General features: G+C 37.7%; 1 protein-coding gene across 6 annotated transcripts in view; it reads left to right on the top strand.

Annotated features, from left to right (window-relative positions):
* The window catches only part of NRG3 (neuregulin 3), a 1,119,166-nt gene that overhangs the window by 981,768 nt on the left and 114,942 nt on the right, over positions 1–22,456 (top strand). For 4 of the 6 annotated variants that reach the window (XM_050803843.1, XM_050803841.1, XM_050803846.1 and 1 more), the window contains one exon: positions 13,428–13,454. In XM_050803843.1, coding sequence (XP_050659800.1) covers positions 13,428–13,454 — 27 coding nt within the window. The remainder of the gene's footprint in view (positions 1–13,427; positions 13,455–22,456) is intronic. The other 2 variants (XM_050803844.1, XM_050803842.1) reach the window with 1 other exon arrangement.

The raw sequence follows: 22,456 nt of genomic DNA, 5'->3' as shown, positions 1-22,456 counted from the left end.
TCTGGTGTGAGGCTGACCACAGTAATAATGTCGTGACCTGCTCTCCACAGTGGAAAAAGCTGTCAGTTCTGATGTGATGGAAGTTGAATGTGGGAGATTGGGATTATAGAGCTGCAGTGGCCACAGATAGACTCCTGATTTAGGCACATAAAACAGGATGATTTTGTGTAAAATTGACATTTAGTGTATTTTACATATATGGAAGGAAGACTAGAAAGAACATAAAATAATTAGCAGGAATTACTTCTAAGAGATATTGAGAGCAGTATCAATTTCTTTTGATTAATATGACTTTTTACCTTCCACTTTTTATTTGTGAACATGTGAAAATCTAAAATTAAATATACATGCCCATAAAGATGAAATTATGTATTTAGTAACTTAGCATAATTTCATAAAGGGAGCATGAAATTTAAAATCAACCCTGTAATTAACATCCTAAATCTTGCACTAAGGATAAAATGCTAGAAAAAGGATGAAGTGATAATATCCCTTTCCTTTTAAGACAGACGTTCTAAGATTGAACACAGCTCCTGGAGAGGACCTGTTCTGCCTCGCTCACCAGAAGTGTGCTCACACTCTTGACAGTTCCCTGTGCCCCTTTCCCACTGTGGCACTTAAGGCCAAAGGCATTCAGATCTGGCTGCCACATTCCTTCCTGCTGCCATATTCTCTTAGTGACCATCAAGTGTCACTTCCCTTGTTGACACAGCCCTATGCTCTGGAAGCCTTTGTCGAACCCTATTCCCCTGCCCTTTGACCCTTTAACTTTTTGAAATGTATATATTCTGTGGATCCCGTGTTTTGTTTTCTAGCCTGCAGCTTCTCTCAGCAACTACAGCCAGAGCCAGTCCCATTCCTTTCTCCCCTCCTAATCAGAAATCTTAAAGTCTACGCCAGCCTTTCCTAGCTTGCCTGTTTTGCTGTAATAAACTGGGACATGCAGGGCATTGTCTCAACATAGGACATCTCAGCATCTTGTCCATACTCTCATCTCAGAGCAAGAAGAATACACAGACCCACTGTTGATACCTGAGACAATTACATTGCTTTACAGTGATTTTAGAAACTACTAGAGCATGATGAGCTCAGGTGTTATGGTTAGCAAATGTTCAAGACCCAACTTGCCTTCCTCACCAAACCTATTTACTCTTCTCGGTTGCAATGGACTACCTCTACCTAGAGTGTCACCAGTGAAAAAGTTACTTGACAGGGATCTGTGGGTGGAATCTACAGAGTGACAGATTTCAGTTCAGTTATTAAGATAAAGCATTTATGACTGACACGTTTTGTAACTGAGTAGGTGGTTTGCTCCACACTCCTATGGCAAGTATTTCCCAGAGCAGGTACCTTATATCACTAGTTCCACTGGGCACTCCATCAGAACGTGACTGCTTTCATCAAGTTGGAAATGCTGTCACTGACCTACTGCCCGTAGACTCTCCACACACCCAGGAGGGTATTAGGGGATTCTTGCAGCAGAGAAGCCCATTTAACTTCAAGGCAGTAGCCTAATTTTTTTGTTTGTTTGTTTTGGTTTTTTCTTTTTTTTTTTTTTTTTTTTTTTTTTGAGATGGAGTCTCCCTCTGTCGCCCAGGCTGGAGTGAAGTGGCAGGATCTCCACTCACTGCAAGCTCCGCCTCCCGGGTTCAAACCATTCTCCTGCCTCAGCCTCCTGAGTAGCTGGGACTACAGGCGCCCGCCACCACGCCCGGCTAATTTTTTGTATTTTTAGTAGAGACGGGGTTTCACTGTGTTAGCCAGGATGGTCTCGATCTCCTGACCTCGTGATCCACCCGCCTCGGCCTCCCAAAGTGCTGGGATCACAGGTGTGAGCCACCACACCCGGCCAGTAGTCTAACTTTTTAAAACACAGATTAATATTTTCCTGGAACATGCTTTTCCATATCCCATAGACCAGGGTTTAAATGATCACATTTGGGACTCTTGTATGATCAGAATCACCTCGCTCCGTTACTTTTAGCACAGGGCTGATGCTGAAACCCACATTGGGTTGCTTTGTCCCAGGGCTGCATTGCAGTGAGTTCCTGTTCATAGGCCAGGTAACAAGCTGAAGGTGGCATACTGAGATTGGAATCAAGTCAACAATGTTTTCGCTTGCTTTGTTGCAGCCTGCCCACCTGGGGGCAGCCCCTTTTGTGTCAACATATAAACAAGAGGTTTTGAATTGTTGAGTCACACAGAATTGTGAATACTTTAGAAACACCCAGGCCTTAAACTTCAGTTAGTGGTTAGATAAGAAGAAAACATTCAAGAGAAATATTGTACAATGCGGCAACTATAGTTAATAACAATGTACTTGCTAACAGAGTCCATTTTAAATGTTCTCACCACATAAAGACAAGTATGTGAGTGCACATGTTAATTAACCTGATTTAGCCATTCCACAATGGATATGTATTTAAAAATATCTGGTTGTGCACCATAAATTTATATAATTTTTGTTAATTAAAAAATGTGGGCTTCAAATTTCCAAGTGTTTTCCAGGAATTTTTAGTGTTTTAAAAAAAAACAACAACACTCATTTTGTCTCACTAGGCAGGTACCTAGTCCTCAAATCTGAAGAATGTTTCAGCTCTGCAGCAGGGCTGCTGGCATTTATTAAGTATGTTGCCAGTTGTAAGATCATTTGGTTCACTGTTGGGCATATTTTCAGACTCAACATTTTATATATTGCTTGCTGTATGTGCAAGCAAGTAACTTCAACTAGGCCAGCCTCGTTGTGAAGAAATTTCCCTGGTAACCAATGAAGAAATATTAATGATTTCCCAGTTGGACTCCTTGGAGACAGATAACAGTTGTCTTTCTTTGTCCGCCCCGCTACCTAGCTTATATTTGGCACTTCATCAATAAACCAGGGGTGAGAAAGTAAGTAAGTGGTGCTTCTACTCTGCCTGAGGATACTTGAAAACAACTTGTTCTCTTAAGTGGATTAAATAATTCCTCCCTGAAGATCTCATTACCTGATAATTTTGTAAAAATTAGCTTTTTCTTCATAGGAAAGGGATAAGTAAACTTTGAGTATAACTGGTAGCTAAAAGCCAAGCTGGCCTAGGCTCCATCATGTTCCCAGCACTTACGGGCAAGCTGGTTTAGAGAAAGTTCCCCTCTCTGTGCTTCCGTTTCTTACCTGTAAAATGAGCATTACAACAATCTTATAAATTGCTGTGAGATAATATTTAAAGCAGTTCCTGGTATACAGTAGGTGCTCAGTAAATGTTACCCACTACTGTACACGCCAAAGGTGGGAGTGTTCCAAAACAGATGCTAATTTTACAAATAAAAGTTTTGAAGTGTTAAAAGGAAGGAAGTTATATGTTCAAATATATGTATGTCATAGATAAAATCAAACTGTTTTTGCTTAAGCTATGTGCCTCTTCTTCCACTCTAATATCTGTGCAGTACTTGACACATAGTTTGCTGAGTGAACGAATAAACTATTAATTAATTAATCTTCCCCTGTCTCACTTGATGTTTTCCCGCGAGCATCAATATCCCTGGGCACACTGTTTGCTTTGAGAAATAGCCAGTGAAGGGTTATGAGTAATAATGTGGTTTATGATCTGTGTATGACTCAGATGACAAAATTAATTGCTTTTTTGTCATCTGTTCTTCATGGATTTTCATTGATTCTTCCATATGAACCAAATCCTGTCTTAAACCCTGCAATAATGATCACAGTGTTTAACATTTTAATAAAACAATGGAAGCATGTGTGTGTATGTGTCTGTGTGTGTATACGCATGAGAAAGAAAGTGAGAGAGAAAGAAAGAAAGGTAATTTACATTAGAGTTAACTTTTTATTTGTATGTTCAGTGGTGTCGGTTTCCATGAATAAGCTATTATAAAAAAATAAATAATTTCCCATTAAAATACAAAAATATAAATGCCATCTTGCTTGAGAGTATTTCTGAAAGTTAACAACTGTAATAATTGGATAACTTTTCTGTTATGTTAAAAGAGGACAGATTTTCTTTCCCTTAAGATGATTTCTACTTATCCTATTTGGTGTTCGAAAAATTTCCAAATTCTGATTTCTGTCTCTGCTACTGGTCATGAATGTACTGAGGTTTCAAAGCATTCAGATTGGCCCTCTATTAATCCAACATGCCACTCATTTCCTAGCACAATCTACAGATTCACAAAGCCCAATCCTCCATATCCCTTGTCACATCCAGAGGCAGAGCACTGAAGGTCATGGAAGAAGGAAGAAAGGGCACATCTGGGTTACGTCTGCCAGCAAAACAGATGACAGGCAGCCAATTCTGAGCCATCTCAGCTCCACCGGAAAGTTCTTGTTCAAACAGGCTGAATCTAAAGGCTTTCTAACTGCCCACTCATGACATGGAACGCCTGTGGTCCACTATTTGAGGTCCTCTGCTCCCTGATTTCTATACACTTGCCTCTCCTGGTTTACCTCCTCTTCTCTCTATATGAAAAAGTTTAGCTTTTATTCCCAGCCTTTAAAAAATACTATTTTTAGTATAATGATAAGTAATCCTTATTTTAAATGCCACAACTCTAGTCTCTCTGCAGTGTCCTAGATACTACAGTCATGAAGCTTCCTATTTGCATAAGAATGAAAACATGGTCTTGAGGCAGGATAAGTAAGGTTAGGACCCATACTAACTTGTCCTGTGTGTAAAGCCCAACGGGCCACTTTTATAGCTGTCTCTTTCCCCTTGAACCGTCATGCATCAGCACCTAATGCTTTTGCAAAATAAGCGGTCCTACCGAATACCAACAGACTGCCAGATGGTTACAAGTTCCTGATACTCAGTATGGGCTTGGAAAAGAGAACAAAAGTCCCTTATTCCTGATGTAACTTCCCCAGTCTCCAATCAATCAGCACCAAAAGCACAAGAAGCTATTAGCTACAAATTTCTGCCTCCTGGGCATTGGGAGACGGGGAGAGACTCCTCCAGTGTCCCACGCGGGTAGCTAGACTCAAGGTTTAGCTTATAGTAATAGTTTTCTCATTTTAATATCAAAAAACACACCCTTAGAGGGAGATTTTATATGCTAATGATACATGCGATATGTGTTAGAGCATGTAGATCCTGAGTGTATGTACTAACCACAGATCCACCTTTACATCCTTGACCTCACCAGTATTTTATGAATATGTCTGTACAGTTTCCATAAAGGAAATTCCCTTCAAGACACTAGGGGCTATCTCTCTCTTTGAGCAGCCCACTCTCCCTCTCAGATTTTGAGAGCGAATCCCAAGTAAGAGTAGACAAAGAAGTTTGTTGCACCTCATTTTGCAATACTTTCACTTTGATATAAACTTCTTTGTCTACTCTTTTTTTTTTTAAATTTATTTATTATTATTATACTTTAAGTTGTAGGGTACATGTGCATAACGTGCAGGTTTGTTACATATGTATACTTGTGCCATGTTGGTGTGCTGCACCCATCAACTCGTCATTTACATCAGGTATAACTCCCAATGCAATCCCTCCCCGCTACCCCCTTCCCCCTCCCCATGATAGGCCCCGGTGTGTGATGTTCCCCTTCCTGAGTCCAAGTGATCTCATTGTTCAGTTCCCACCTATGAGTGAGAACATGCGGTGTTTGGTTTTCTGTTCTTGTGATAGTTTGCTAAGAATGATGGTTTCCAGCTGCATCCATGTCCCTACAAAGGACACAAACTCATCCTTTTTGATGGCTGCATAGTATTCCATGGTGTATATGTGCCACATTTTCTTAATCCAATCTGTCACTGATGGACATTTGGGTTGATTCCAAGTCTTTGCTATTGTGAATAGTGCTGCAATAAACATACGTGTGCATGTGTCTTTATAGCAGCATAATTTATAATCCTTTGGGTATATACCCAGTAATGGGATGGCTGGGTCATATGGTACATCTAGTTCTAGATCCTTAGAGGAATCGCCATACTGTTTTCCATAATGGTTGAACTAGTTTACAATCCCACCAACAGTGTAAAAGTGTTCCTATTTCTCCACATCCTCTCCAGCATCTGTTGTTTCCTGACTTTTTAATGATTGCCATTCTAACTGGTGTGAGATGGTATCTCATTGTGGTTTTGATTTGCATTTCTCTGATGGCCAGTGATGATGAGCATTTTTTCATGTGTCTGTTGGCTGTATGAATGTCTTCTTTTGAGAAATGTCTGTTCATATCCTTTGCCCACTTTTTGATGGGGTTGTTTGTTTTTTTCTTGTAAATTTGGTTGAGTTCTTTGTAGGTTCTGGATATTAGCCCTTTGTCAGATGAGTGGATTGCAAAAATTTTCTCCCATTCTGTAGGTTGCCTGTTCACTCTGATGGTAGTTTCTTTTGCTGTGCAGAAGATCTTTAGTTTAATGAGATCCCATTTGTCAATTTTGGCTTTTGTTGCCGTTGCTTTTGGTGTTTTAGACATGAAGTCTTTGCCCGTGCCTATGTCCTGAATGGTACTACCTAGGTTTTCCTCTAGGATTTTTATGGTATTAGGTCTAACATTTAAGTCTCTAATCCATCTTGAATTAATTTTCGTATAAGGAGTAAGGAAAGGATCCAGTTTCAGCTTTCTACTTATGGCTAGCCAATTTTCCCAGCATCATTTATTAAATAGGGAATCCTTTCCCCATTTCTTGTTTCTCTCAGGTTTGTCAAAGATCAGATGGCTGTAGATGTGTGGTATTATTTCTGAGGACTCTGTTCTGTTCCATTGGTCTATATCTCTGTTTTGGTACCAGTACCATGCTGTTTTGGTTACTGTAGCCTTGTAGTATAGTTTGAAGTCAGGTAGCCTGATGCCTCCAGCTTTGTTCTTTTGACTTAGGATTGTCTTGGAGATGCGGGCTCTTTTTTGGTTCCATATGAACTTTAAAGCAGTTTTTTCCAATTCTGTGAAGAAACTCATTGGTAGCTTGATGGGGATGGCATTGAATCTACAAATTACCTTGGGCAGTATGGCCATTTTCACGATATTGATTCTTCCTATCCATGAGCATGGTATGTTCTTCCATTTGTTTGTGTCCTCTTTTATTTCACTGAGCAGTGGTTTGTAGTTCTCCTTGAAGAGGTCCTTTACATCCCTTGTCAGTTGGATTCCTAGGATTTTTATTCTCTTTGAAGCAATTGTGAATGGAAGTTCATTCCTGATTTGGCTCTCTGTTTGTCTGTTACTGGTGTATAAGAATGCTTGTGATTTTTGCACATTAATTTTGTATCCTGAGACTTTGCTGAAGTTGCTTATCAGCTTAAGGAGATTTTGGGCTGAGACAATGGGGTTTTCTAAATATACAATCATGTCATCTGCAAACAGGGACAGTTTGACTTCTTCTTTTCCTAACTGAATACCCTTGATTTCTTTCTCTTGCCTAATTGCCCTAGCCAGAACTTCCAACACTATGTTGAATAGGAGTGGTGAGAGAGGGCATCCCTGTCTTGTGCCAGTTTTCAAAGGGAATTTTTCCAGTTTTTGCCCATTCAGTATGATATTGGCTGTGGGTTTGTCATAAATAGCTCTTATTATTTTGAGGTACGTTCCATCAATACCGAATTTATTGAGCGTTTTTAGCATGAAGGGCTGTTGAATTTTGTCAAAAGCCTTTTCTGCATCTATTGAGATAATCATGTGGTTCTTGTCTTTGGTTCTGTTTATATGCTGGATTCTGTTTATTGATTTGCGAATGTTGAACCAGCCTTGCATCCCAGGGATGAAGCCCACTTGATCATGGTGGATAAGCTTTTTGATGTGTTGCTGAATCCGGTTTGCCAGTATTTTATTGAGGATTTTTGCATCGATGTTCATCAGGGATATTGGTCTAAAATTCTCTTTTTTTGTTGTGTCTCTGCCAGGCTTTGGTATCAGGATGATGTTGGCCTCATAAAATGAGTTAGGGAGGATTCCCTCTTTTTCTATTGATTGGAATAGTTTCAGAAGGAATGGTACCAACTCCTCCTTGTACCTCTGGTAGAATTCAGCTGTGAATCCATCTGGTCCTGGACTTTTTTTGGTTGGTAGGCTATTAATTATTGCCTCAATTTCAGAGCCTGCTATTGGTCTATTCAGGGATTCAACTTCTTCCTGGTTTAGTCTTGGAAGAGTGGAAGTGTCCAGGAAATTATCCATTTCTTCTAGATTTTCCAGTTTATTTGCGTAGAGGTGTTTATAGTATTCTCTGATGGTAGTTTGTATTTCTGTGGGGTCGGTGGTGATATCCCCTTTATCATTTTTAATTGCGTCGATTTGATTCTTCTCTCTATTCTTCTTTATTAGTCTTGCTAGTGGTCTGTCAATTTTGTTGATCTTTTCAAAAAACCAACTCCTGGATTCATTGATTTTTTGGAGAGTTTTTTGTGTCTCTATCTCCTTCAGTTCTGCTCTGATCTTAGTTATTTCTAGCCTTCTGCTAGCTTTCGAATGTGTTTGCTCTTGCTTCTCTAGTTCTTTTAATTGTGATGTTAGAGTGTCAATTTTAGATCTTTCCTGCTTTCTCTTGTGGGCATTTAGTGCTATAAATTTCCCTCTACACACTGCTTTAAATGTGTCCCAGAGATTCTGGTATGTTGTATCACTGTTCTCATTGGTTTCAAAGAACATCTTTAGTTCTGCCTTCATTTCGTTATGTACCCAGTAGTCATTCAGGAGCAGGTTGTTCAGTTTCCATGTAGTTGAGCGGTTTTGATTGAGTTTCTTAGTCCTGAGTTCTAGTTTGATTGCACTGTGGTCTGAGAGACAGTTTGTTATAATTTCTGTTCTTGTACATTTGCTGAGGAGTGTTTTACTTCCAATTACGTGGTCGATTTTGGAGTAAGTACGATGTGGTGCTGAGAAGAATGTATATTCTGTTGATTTGGGGTGGAGAGTTCTATAGATGTCTATTAGGTCTGCTTGCTGCAGAGATGAGTTCAATTCCTGGATATCCTTGTTAACTTTCTGTCTCGTTGATCTGTCTAATGTTGACAGTGGAGTGTTGAAGTCTCCCATTATTATTGTATGGGAGTCTAAGTCTCTTTGTAAGTCTCTAAGGACTTGCTTTATGAATCTGGGTGCTCCTGTATTGGGTGCATATATATTTAGGATAGTTAGCTCTTCCTGTTGAATTGATCCCTTTACCATTATGTAATGGCCTTCTTTGTCTCTTTTGATCTTTGATGGTTTAAAGTCTGTTTTATCAGAGACTAGTATTGCAACCCCCGCTTTTTTTTTGTTCTCCATTTGCTTGGTAAATCTTCCTCCATTCCTTTATTTTGAGCCTATGTATGTCTCTGCGTGTGAGATGGGTCTCCTGAATACAGCAGACTGATGGGTCTTGACTCTTTATCCAGTTTGCCAGTCTGTGTCTTTTAATTGGAGCATTTAGTCCATTTACATTTAAGGTTAAGATTGTTATGTGTGAACTTGATCCTGCCATTATGATATTAACTGGTTATTTTGCTCGTTAGTTGATGCAGTTTCTTCCTAGCCTCGATGGTCTTTACATTTTGGCATGTTTTTGCAATGTCTGGTACCGGTTGTTCCTTTCCATGTTTAGTGCTTCCTTCAGGGTCTCTTGTAAGGGAGGCCTAGTGGTGACAAAATCTCTAAGCATTTGCTTATCTGTAAAGGATTTTATTTCTCCTTCACTTATGAAACTTAGTTTGGCTGGATATGAAATTCTGGGTTGAAAATTCTTTTCTTTAAGAATGTTGAATATTGGCCCCCACTCTCTTCTGGCTTGGAGAGTTTCTGCCGAGAGATCTGCTGTTAGTCTGATGGGCTTCTCTTTGTGGGTAACCCGACCTTTCTCTCTGGCTGCCCTTAAGATTTTTTCCTTCATTTCAACTTTGGTGAATCTGGCAATTATGTGTCTTGGAGTTGCTCTTCTCGAGGAGTATCTTTGTGGCGTTCTCTGTATTTCCTGGATTTGAATGTTGGCCTGCCCTACTAGGTTGGGGAAGTTCTCCTGGATGATATCCTGAAGAGTGTTTTCCAACTTGGTTCCATTTTCCCCCTCACTTTCAGGCACCCCAATCAGACGTAGATTTGGTCTTTTTACATAATCCCATACTTCTTGCAGGCTTTGTTCATTTCTTTTTCTTCTTTTTTCTTTTGGTTTCTCTTCTCGCTTCATTTCATTCATTTGATCCTCAATCGCAGATACTCTTTCTTCCAGTTGATCGAGTCGGTTACTGAAGCTTGTGCCTTTGTCACGTATTTCTCGTGTCATGGTTTTCATCTCTTTCATTTCGTTTATGTCCTTCTCTGCATTAATTACTCTAGCCATCAATTCTTCCACTTTTTTTTCAAGATTTTTAATTTCTTTGCGCTGGGTACGTAATTCCTCCTTTAGCTCTGAGAAATTTGATGGACTGAAGCCTTCTTCTCTCATCTCGTCAAAGTCATTCTCCATCCAGCTTTGATCCGTTGCTGGCGATGAGCTGCACTCCTTTGCCGGGGGAGATGCGCTCTTATTTTTTGAATTTCCAGCTTTTCTGCCCTGCTTTTTCCCCATCTTTGTGGTTTTATCTGCCTCTGGTCTTTGATGATGGTGATGTACTGATGGGGTTTTGGTGTAGGTGTCCTTCCTGTTTGATAGTTTTCCTTCTAACAGTCAGGACCCTCAGCTATAGGTCTGTTGGAGATTGCTTGAGGTCCACTCCAGACCCTGTTTGCCTGGGTATCAGCAGCAGACGCTGCAGAAGATAGGATATTTCTGAACAGCGAGTGTACCTGTCTGATTCTTGCTTTGGAAGCTTCCTCTCAGGGGTGTACTCCACCCTGTGAGGTTCTTTGTCTACTCTTACTTGGGATTCGCTCTCAAAACCTTTCGTGCAGAGAAGTCAATGACCTGAACAAGTACTGACAATAGTCTTGCCAACTTTTCTACAGACTCCATTCTTTTTTATTTTATTTTATTTTACTTTAAGTTCTGGGATACATGTGCAGAACGTGCAGGTTTGTTACATAGGTATACATGTGCAATTGTGGTTTGGTGCACCTATCAACCTGTCATGTAGGTTTTAAGCCCCACATGCATTATGTATTTGTCCTAATGCTCTCCCTCCCTTTGCCCCTTACCCCCCAGAAGGCCCCAGTTTGTGATGTTCCCCTCCCTGTGTTCATGTGTTTTCATTGTTCAACTCCCACTTATGAGTGAGAACATGTGGTGTTCAGTTTTCTGTTCCTGTGTTAGTTTGCTGAGAATGATGGATTCCAGTTTCATCCATGTCCCTACAAAGGATATGAACTCATTCTTTTTTATGACTGCATAATATTCTATGGTGTATATGGGCCACATTTTCTTTATCCAGTCTATCATTGATTGGCATTTGGGTTGATTCCAAGTCTTTGCTATTGTAAATAGTGCTGAAATTAACATACCTGTGCATGTATCTTTATAGCAGAATGATTTATATTCCTTTGGGTATATACCCAATAATGAGATTGCTGAGTCAAATGGTATTTCTGGTTCTAGATCCCTGAGGAATCGCCACACTGCCTTCTACAATGGTTGAACTAATTACATTCCCAACAACAGTGTAAAAGTGTTCCTATTTCTCCACATTCTCTCCAGCATCTGTTGTTTCTTGACTTTTTAATGATCACCATCCTAAATGGCATGAGATGGTATCTCATTGCGGTTTTGATTTGCATTTCTCTAATGACCAGTGATGATGAGCTTCTTCTCATATGTTTTTTGCCACATAAATGTCTTCTTTTGAGAAGTGTCTATTCATAACCTTCGCCCACTCTTTGATGGGGTTGTACAAATTTTATTCTTTGTATTTCACATTCTCTCCCTCCTAGCAGCAAGTTTATGGGTCCATGGCCTCTTCATCCAGTGCACATTTTCTGCTTTTCCATTATAGCACTTATGACAAAGCATGACCATAGCTTTTTCTCCATGGTCTTTCATTCATTTCTGAGCTACTTGAGAACAAGAATCCTTTCTTTACATGAAAGTGTGCCTGATATCTATCACCATGTGTATGATGACCACAGAGTAAGCAGTCAAGAAATGCCGGGGAAAAAAATGAATGCACCTACTTTTTAGAAACATTGTCACCATCTTTCTTTATATAAGTAAATGTGAACAGTTCATAAGGCAAATTGATAGGGATAGAAAGTAGATTAGAAATTACCAAGGGCTGGGAGGAGGGATGAATGAGGAATTATGGATTAGGGGTCAAAGAGTTTCTGATTGGGATGATGGAAGAATTTGGGAAAAAAAGTGGTGGGGGTTGTACAACATTGTCAGTATATCAGGTTAACAAAAGTAATGGCAAAAACCGCAATTACTTTTGCACCAACCTAATAATTAATTACATTGAGTTTAAACATGGTTTTAATGATAAATTTTATGCCGTGTATATATTTTTTTCTAAATAAACTTTTTAAATGACCTATTTACAAACACAAAAGGCTTTGAAATCAAGGTAACTAGATGCATATTTTCTAAAAGGAAAAGCTTATTTGCTAAATAAATAATTCATAAAAGGAAGCTCAGCAATTAGTCTTGGAAACAATTACAATGGCAGCCATAGATTTTTCCCTTATTCTCGCTTCAGACAAATATTATGGCAACAGAAAAAAATTATTAATGAATGCAATGAATTGTAAAAGTGAACGAGTGAATAACTGAATGATTAAAACAGAACCATTTAAATAGAGGAACATCTGAGGTTGAATGCTGGGGCCCAGCCCAGTACAGTTCATTGCTCTGCTGATCAGGCAGATGTTAGCTGGTCAAGATGGTCTGCATTCTATATGCATGTAGAACAGACATGGACACAGCTGCCATTTGTGTTTGGTAGGATGGGCTGTTAATTCAAATAGTCATGGGGCTTAACGGTCAGATCAACAAAATTTGTGCCCTGGAACTGTCTCAGACTTTGTAACCTATGTAAGAGTTTTAATCTCACTGAAGCACAGTTTTCTCCTCTAAAAAGTGAAAGAGAGAGAGAAAAAAGTCCAATATCATTGCTGTTTTGTGGAGGTAAAGTACACCTGATTAGGGCCTGTCATGCAGAAGTTCCTTGCTTATTCACTTTTATTTTTATTATGGAGGTTCAAATAAATTCATGATGAACAAATAGTTATTCCACATAAAATATTATGGGTTCTGAAAAGAATATTAGTGCCAGATGTTCATGGTATATAACAATTTTTCTTTTCTTTCTTCGCTAAATGTATACTTAACATTGTTCATAATTTATGCAATATTAGTTCATCTAAAATCTAAGCTATAGCTCAGAGGCTTTGAGGAAATACCCAGCAGTGTTCAGAGCAACTCTACTCTTGGTGATCTGTAATGTATCTTTTCTAAGCAAACATAGGGGTTAAAATTGGGGCACATTCCTTGCCTTGGAGGGTTAGTGTTATAAGCACTGATTTTCATGTATAGAGTTTTTCTAACCTTTTTCTCTTTTTCTCTTCCCCTTCCTTCCATGCTGACTTTGGTGTAGCAGACCACTTGGGGATTGAATTCATGGGTAAGACTAAACAATTTGCTCGTTTAATATCCTGGAAATGCTAAGCTGTATAATGTACATAGTGCTTTCCTCCTCCATCTGATTATAATTGAAATGTCTCATTATCAGACGCTATTAGTAGGAAAAAAAATACTCTTGTCGAGTTTTCACTAAGTAATGGCTCAAAATGAAATAATTAACTACTTATTGGAAAGGCAATTTAATGTTAAATGCAGTGTCTGGAATAATACAGAAGTTGTATTTGGCTCCTGGCTTTGATTATTTCCTCTAATTCTCAATTTTCATATCTGTAAAATCGGGATAATAAGAGGTTCTATTTTCCTGCACATATAAATTGCTTAGCATAATGTCTGCAACATGGCAAACACTCAATAAAGGATAAAAAACAATGATTTTTATATGTCAATTTTTAATTTTTTTTCTAAATCCCCTTCCTTTTGTGAGATGATTCCTTTGGATACATTTTGGTGTCAATTTTAATTTGGAGTGTGGGCTATTAAATATTTTTATTCACAAAATTAAAATGTTTCCTTTAAAGTATTTGCAGTGAATGGTGCAGGTTTTAAAGCATTATAAGGCCTTCCATGGGCATTATTTTTATAGTCAAAGACAATTGCATTCAAAATTAGACCTAATTCTCATTTTGAGTCTATGGTTGTACATTAAATGAAGAAAGAACATTTCATAAGGTTCAATATGCATCGTAGTGTATGGATGGAAAGACACTCAGGATTTAGATTTAGGGAAACTGAGAAGATCTAAATTTGAATCAAAGTTCATCGGCTTCCTTGGATTCTGTTAAATTCAGATTTTTTCTCTTATATGATGTAGATATGAATACTTGCTTTATACATGAATGTTTATGGTGATAATAATTATATACTTACTTGTATTAATTTATCCATTCACCCATTCATTCAGCAGATACTTATAAAAGTGTTGATTTGGGATGATTTTGACATATTTGAGAGATAGATGTTAAGTTGGTGGTTGTATTGTTGGAAGTATTGAGAGTTAATTAGAAATTTGTGAGACATCTTTATGCTGGAATTGGCATTCGCAGTTGTTATGGTATTACAAATTATTGCTCCATTCTCTGGTTATTACACCATAGAAAAGGCAGACAGCTCAATTCCTACAGGCTTGTGGCTTTGTTGGATAGATGTGATGAAAACTCAGAAAACCAATGAAATTTAGGATGTTATTCAACTGAAGCACAATGGAATGTGAGATAGTTGTGGAAGGAAGTGAAAGAAGGATGATCGTCTCAATAAAATCAATTAATAGTCATCATGAGAGCACTTGAACAAGCTGGTGTGATGGAGAGATTATAGTCATATGGCAGATTGGTTGATTTTGATTTTGAAGATGGAAGAGTTACAGGAGATGACAATATTCAAAGCATTCCTATGAGTGTAAATAACCAAACTGAGGTTGAGGGGGGAATAATTTGATACTAGAGGTCAAGGACCTGAGAGGACATAGTTTCGGATAAGTTGTCTAATGGATATTCCAGTTACTCATGATAATGCTGGGGTTGGGATAGAGAGGAAAAAAATGTTTTATGCCAAAGTTTCCCATTAATAAGATAAACTATACTGGAATTTAGTAGATGACAAGGAAGAGTATAGTTAAGGGTAATGCCAGCTACATCAAAAAATAGAGCCCACGTTATTATAATGGCTCAAAGACAGTAGCAGTTTCCTGATACTACTTTTTCTTGTCCAAGGTAGATGTATTTCCTGTTTAAGGTAGCAAATGACTAGCTTTATCCAAGTAGTGAATTTGAGATCCAGGCTTCTTCCATCTTATGGTTTCATTATTATACAGGTTTCTTTGTTATCTGCATCTAGCAAGCAGATTGGGAAACAGAACAGAGCCAATGCATACCCAATTCTTAAAAGACTGATCTACAAGAACTCATATCACTTTTTGATTAATATTCTATTAGCTAGAGCTAAATCACATGACCTCATTTTACTGTAAAACAGTCTGGGAAATGGAGCCCTGAGAGAACAGAGGAAATGCATTTTTAGAAATCTCTGCCACTGTGTGAATGGCATAAACATTGAAGGAACAGGATTTTTTCATAATAGACAAGAGAAAATGTACATTAGAAGCCAGGAGGACAGATTCCCAATGCTGAAAGTGAGAAAATAAAAACAGCTCTTGAGACAGGTAGAGGAAAATGAGACTTTTCAGGAAAGATTCAGGTTTTAGTTAAAATAGGAGAAAAAAAGCCGGGCGCGGTGGCTCAAGCCTGTAATCCCAGCACTTTGGGAGGCCGAGACGGGCGGATCACGAGGTCAGGAGATCGAGACCATCCTGGCTAACACGGTGAAACCCCGTCTCTGCTTAAAATAGAAAAAAATTAGCCGGGCGAGGTGGCGGCGCCTGTAGTCCCAGCTACTCGGGAGGCTGAGGCAGGAGAATGGCGCGAACCCGGGAGCCAGAGCTTGCAGTGAGCGGAGATCGCGCCACTGTACTCCAGCCTGGGCGACAGAGCGAGACTCCGTCTCAAAAAAAAAAAAAAAAAAAAAAAGGAGAAAAAAAAGAAAGAGTCAAAGAAGAGATTGAGAATGCAGAGTGTGTGTTGCTGGATGTGGATGAGCAATTTCACTGAGCCAAATGCAGTGTTTAACTGGTGGAAGAGGAGTAGATAGCTGAGTCATGGGCCACAAATTATGGAAAATTATGGGCATATTTTTTCAGTAAGGATATGTTGTTGAGAAGGGCACACAATTTGTACCCTCCTCATTCGCTAATGACGGCAGTGATTCATAGCATGGAGGTGTGAGCATCAGTAATCATTTTGAATAAAATGGGCCCTGGGCCTCTTATCCAAGAGAAATTTGCCCCACTAGTCCGTGGTGATTGCAGGCTCAGTGAGGCTTTATAAGTTGTTCAGCAGAATGCCCTCAAATGCAGGAAACACTGCGTGGTTGGTGGTGGGACTGGGGTAGCTCCAGATTCCCAGTGTAGCCATGGCTGTAGCAAACTAAAATTGCCATGCAAATGTTAATTAGTGTTGAAAGAAATTGACCAGTCTCCATCCTGTTATGCTTCCTATTGTGTCTGAGGACTGCCAGTGGCACTGGTAATTTATAGAGTTACAATTTACTGTAGATGCAATCTATATATTAAGAGTTCTGTTTTAGAACTCATTTAAAGAAATGTAGCTACTGACACAGAAAAAAATAGTAGATTGTTGTGTACTTCATCTACATGAACCACAAGACTAAGGTAATAGTGAGTTTTGCAAAAGATAGATTTGAATCATAGCTATAAGACCCTATGGGGAATGAATTCTCAGTGGGTGACTATTTGACTCCAGCGGTAGAGATTTTTTCGGAGGGAAGGGGTTGGGGAACAACTCAGGGCTCAAGGGAGTGGCCGGTATGCATATAGATAATGGCAACTAACAAAGGATTGTTTGCAATAGTTAATAGCTTTATAAATTTAGCGAATATACTGTTTTCACTGACCTCAATAATTCACCCCCACAGATTGTTCTAATTGAATATGTAAAATTTTGTTTGTTGCTTTGAAAACAATATTCTCAGATTTAACTTTTTTATTTTTATTTTTTGAGATGGAGTCTCACTCTATTATTGCCCAGGCTGGAGTGCAGTGGCACAATCTTGGCTCATTGCAACCTCCGCCTCCCGGGTTCAAGAGATTCTCCTGCCTCAGCCTCCCACGTAGCTGGGATTACAGGCGCCTGACACCACACTCAACTAATTTTTGTAGTTTTAGTAGAAACAGGTTTCACCATGTTGGCCAGACTGTTCTCTAACTCCTGACCTCAAGTCATCTGCCCTCCTCAGTCTCCCAAAGTGCTGGGATTACAGGCATGAGCCACAATGCCAGACTAGATTTAATTTATGATTATAGAATCCATATGGATAAAATTCCTTCCATTGAAAGTGCCATCATCCCAAGGAATATGGCATCTCTAAGTATAAATTCAGCTGGAAGCAGAAATGTAGGCATAATCTATATGTAAGTTTAATAATGTCAGTTTATTGTTGTGCCACCAATTAATCAATGCTAGTTCTATTTATGTGTGTGTGTCAATTTCTTTAATAGACTTGATGTTCACAGTTTTAAGTTCATAGCAAAATTGAGAGCAAATAGCAGAGATTTCTTATGTATCCTCTGTCTTCAAACATGCACAGCTACCTCCATAATCAAGATCTCCCACAATAGGGTACATTTGTTACAACTGACAAACCTAAAGCTACATTGACTCATCGTTAGCATTCAAAGTCCACAGTTTACATTATGGTTCATTCTTGATGCTATACTTTTTATAGATTCAGACAAATGTATAATGATATGTATCCATTGTTATATTATCATACAGAGTAGGTTTACTGCCCTAAAAATCATTTGTGTTCTTTCTAGTCGACCTTCCCTTTCCCCAACCACTGGTATTTTTTATTTTTATTTTTTAAATTTTTTATTTTATTTTATTTTATTTTTTTTTATTTTATTTTATTTTATTTTATTTTTGAGACGGAGTTTCGCTCTGTCCTCCAGGCTGGAGTGCAATGGCTCTATCTAGGCTGACTGCAAGCGACGCTAGGGTTCACGCCATTCTCCTGCCTCAGCCTCCCGAGTAGCTGGTACTACAGGCGCCCGCCACCACGCCCGGCTAATTTTTTGTATTTTTAGTAAAGACAGGGTCTCACCATGTTAGCCAGGATGGTCTTGATCTCCTGACCTCGTGATCCACCCGCCTCGGCCTCCCAAAAGTGCTAGGATTACAGATGTGAGCCACCGCGCCCAGCCCCGCTGGTCTTTTTACTATTGTCATAGTTTTAACTTTTCTAGACTGTCATATATTTGGAATAATACCTTTTGTACTGGCTTATTTCACTTAGTAATTTTCTCATGTGTTTTCATTGCTTGATAGCCCATTTCTTTCTAAAGCTGGATAATATTACATTGTCACGTTTTGAAGGACATCTTAGTCATTTCCAACTTTTGACAATTATGGATATAATTGTTGTAAGCATCTTTGTGCAGGCTTTTGTATAGAAATACATTTTCAACTTGTTGGTGTAAACACCAAAAAGCATGGTTGATGGGTCATATGGGAAGGGTATGTTTAGTTTTCTTAGAAACTGCCAAACTGTATTCCAAAGTGGCTCTCCCATTTTGTATTCCCATCAACAATGAATGAGAGTTCCTGTTGCTCCACATGGTCTCCATCATTTGGTGCTGACAGTGTTCTGGATTTGTGCCGTTTCAATAGGTATGTAATAGTAACTCACTGTTTCAGTTTGGACTTCACTAATGACATTTAGTGTGGAGCAATTTTTCATATGCTTATTTGCCATCTGCATATTTTCTTTAGGGAGGTGTCTGCCAAGGTCTTTGGCCCATTTTTTAATCAGTTGGGTTTCTTATTGTTAAGAATTCTTTGTATATTTTGAAAAATGATCTTTTATCAGATATGTCTTTTGCAAATATTTTCTGTCATTCTGTGGCTTTTCCCTTTATTCTCTTGACAATATGCTTTGCAAAGCAGAATTTTTCAATTTTAATAAAGTCCAGATTATAAAATCTTCCTTTCATGTATTGTGCCTTTAATACTGTATCCAAAAAGTAATTGCCAAATCTAGTTTATCTAGATACTCTCATATGTGATCTTCTAGGAGTGTTATAGTTTTGCATTTTACATTTAGGTCTGTGGTTTATTTTGAGATAATTTTTTGTGAAGAGTGTAAGGTCTGTGTCTAGGTTCATGTTTTATTGGATGTGGATGTCAAGTTCTTCTAGCACGATTTGTTGAAAAGTTTATCTTTTCTCCATTGTATTGTCTTTTCTCCTTTGTCAAAGATCAGCTGACTATATTAATGTGTGTCTATTCTGGGTTCTCTATTCTGTTCCATTAAACTATTTGTCTTTTTTTTTTTTTTTTTTTTTTTTTTTTTTGCCAGTACCATACTGTTTTGATTACTATAGCTTCATAGTAAGTATTGAAGTAAAGTGGGGTCAGTCTTTCAACTTTGTCTTTTAATGTTGTGTTGAGTTTTCTGGATCTACTGCCTCTCCCTATAAATTTTAGAATCAATTTATCAAGATATGCAATATAACTTCCTAGGATTTTTATTGGAATTGCATTAAATCAATAAATGAAGTTGAAAAGAGCTGACATCTTGGCAATATTGAGTATTCCTATTCATGAACATGGAATATCTCTTCACTTACTTAGATTTTATTTTTTAAGTCTTTCATTAGCGTTTTATTGTTTTATTTGTATACTTCTTTTATTTTGCTAGACTTATTCCTAGGTATTTCATTTTGGGGGATGCTAATGTAAATGCTATTGTGTTTTTAATTTCGTATCGTATTTATTTATTACTTGTATGTAGGAAGATTATTGACTTTATATGTTAACCTTGTATCCTGTTACAGTGATATGATCATTTATTTGTTATAGGAATATTTTTAATTTTTAAATTTTTTTTACCTAAGCAATCAGGTCATCTGCAAAGACAGTTTTACTTCTTCCCTTTCCAATCTGTGTACTTTTTGTTTCCTTTTCTTATCTTATTTAATTCACTACAACTTCCAGTATGATGTTGAAAAAGAACAATGAAAGGGGGCAACTTTGCCTTGTTCATAATCTTAATGAGAAAGCTACAAGTTTCTTATCATTATTTTGTAGATATTCTTTGTCAAGTTGAAAAAGTCCACCTCTATATCTAGTTAACTGAGAGTTTTTACCTTAAATGGGTGTTGGATTTTGTCAAACGCTTTCTTTAAATCTGTTGATATGATCATGTGATGTTTTTTAGTCTCTTGATGTGATGGATTACATTAATTGATTTTTAATATTGACCCAACTTTGCATACCTGAGATAAATGGATAAATGTCACTTGCTTGTGTTGTCCAGTTGTTCTATTTTAATTAGACACATAACACATTTCTTCTCTTATTTTTGTTATTCTTGCTTTGAGCAATATGAATTTCATTTATTCTTCAGGAACACAGGGTCACAGGGAGGTGATGATCTGAAGCACACATCTCTTCTTCCCAAATCTTTGTACTCTCAATGACCAGCTCTATTTGTGAGCTTACTGATCAGTCTCAAAACCACAATACTTCATACAGTTTAACAAATTCCTATTTTATAGCAGGAAACTCCAAGTCATATGCTGCAAGAATCCTATATTTAATTGACACACATTTGTCACACTTACTGTATGCCAGATGTATAAGATATTGGATATGCAGATATATAATTCATATCCCTAGATGTCCAAAACTTCTAAAACTAAAAAGAGAAAGCTACACGTAAGTGAGGTGTTATAATAAGTGCACTAAAAAAGGTTTAGTCAAGACACGATATTAAACAAAAAAAAAAAAGAAACCAATTGAATGGACTTGGAAAGTTCAGAAACAGCTTTCCAGGAGAGGAGACACTTAAGCTGAGTATCAGCCAAAGTGGATAAGCTATACTGAGAAATGCCATAGTGCAGATCTATACTGGCTCCATATTGCTCCCAAATTAAAGTGAGACTTGCTATTTCAGTCTTTCTTCCTGTATCTATCAGCTTCTGAGACTCACCACTTTAGGACTGGAAAGAGGATATCAACTCCAGGAAAAACAAGTAACCAAAAAGGTTTTTGAGTTGATCTATTAATTTTAAGGAGTGATTATCCTATTGAGGAAGCCATGCCAAACCTAATGTCTGTAAAACTGTCAACATTCAACAGGATTTTTCATTTATATTCATGAGTTTTTCTTAATGATGCTCCTGGGATTGGTACCATGGAAATTTCAACAGCAAATACTGATCTGGAATACGATGTCACTTAAAAAGTGAAGTTCTCTGACATAATTAGAGCAGAAATTTGGAAATGCACACAGAAGCAGAATTGTGTTTGTGAAGTTTTTGAAATAAAGAGAGTTGATAGAAAATCAGTAACCAGAAATATATATCTTAAATTCATGTCTTAACCTCATTCATTCATGCATGCATGAGGGAAAATAGAGATTTTTACAGTCAGATGTTCGAAATTTCCTTAACAGTTTGAATAGATCAAGAGACAGAATTGACAGACTTCCTCATAAGCTCAAATATTCATTGAGTGATGTGAGAAACAACCAAGCATTTAGTTTAGGCAGCTGGCCAAAGGGCATGTTAGACAGGCCATTTTGGAAGGTGCAGTAATCACGAAGGATTTCTTATCTAACAAATATCTAGCTACTCTGTGAGATGCCCAATCATGAAACATATCTCCTTATGTCCTTTTGAGCTATTTGTTAAGTAGTTATTTTTCTAACAATGCCTTGATGCATTCGATGTTCCAGGCATCAAAGATGTTTATATGAAAGCAGGTGCAATGACATTTGAAAATGTATTAGCAAGGGACAAGGAGAGTTGAAGATTATGTGGAAGATCTTTCATGCAAATTTCCTTCATTCTCATCTGTTAAACAAAATGACTGCTGTCAGTTAAATGTTTTGTTGATGATTTGACATTGTTTTTAGGATAGCATAATGTATTTATGGAAAGTATTGTTTGAGCAAATTCTGGTGTAATTTTTTTTAATCAAAAGATGTATAGAACATAGAAAAATAAGATTATTAATTAAAATCATAAAATGTTATTCTAAGATAATCTTTGTATTTTTTAAGTTAAAAAAGAAAGAAGCAGTGTTTTCCATATGGAAGGCATAGAAATGTGTTATACTCAAAGTCTGTGATATAAAATATATTTATAGGTTTAGAATTGATAGAATATTACTTCAAACTTGATCATACATTGGGTATTCTTTCATCCCCTTGTGTAAAGAAAATAGGCTTTAGTGCATTTTAGTGAGCACTGGGGATAATATCCTAAGAAGTGACCAGTTTATGATCCTGTTTAGATGATAGGAAGTGGGTTTTTTTTTTTCTTAGAGCTACCCTGCATATTGTAAATGAATTGGTGTTTTCCCTTTAAATCTAACAGGCTCATATGTCAATCAAATGAATTCATAT

This window comes from Macaca thibetana, chromosome 9, assembly GCF_024542745.1.
Source record: "Macaca thibetana thibetana isolate TM-01 chromosome 9, ASM2454274v1, whole genome shotgun sequence".
Lineage (NCBI taxonomy): Eukaryota > Metazoa > Chordata > Mammalia > Primates > Cercopithecidae > Macaca > Macaca thibetana.
This window is presented reverse-complemented; position numbering and strand designations above follow the sequence as displayed.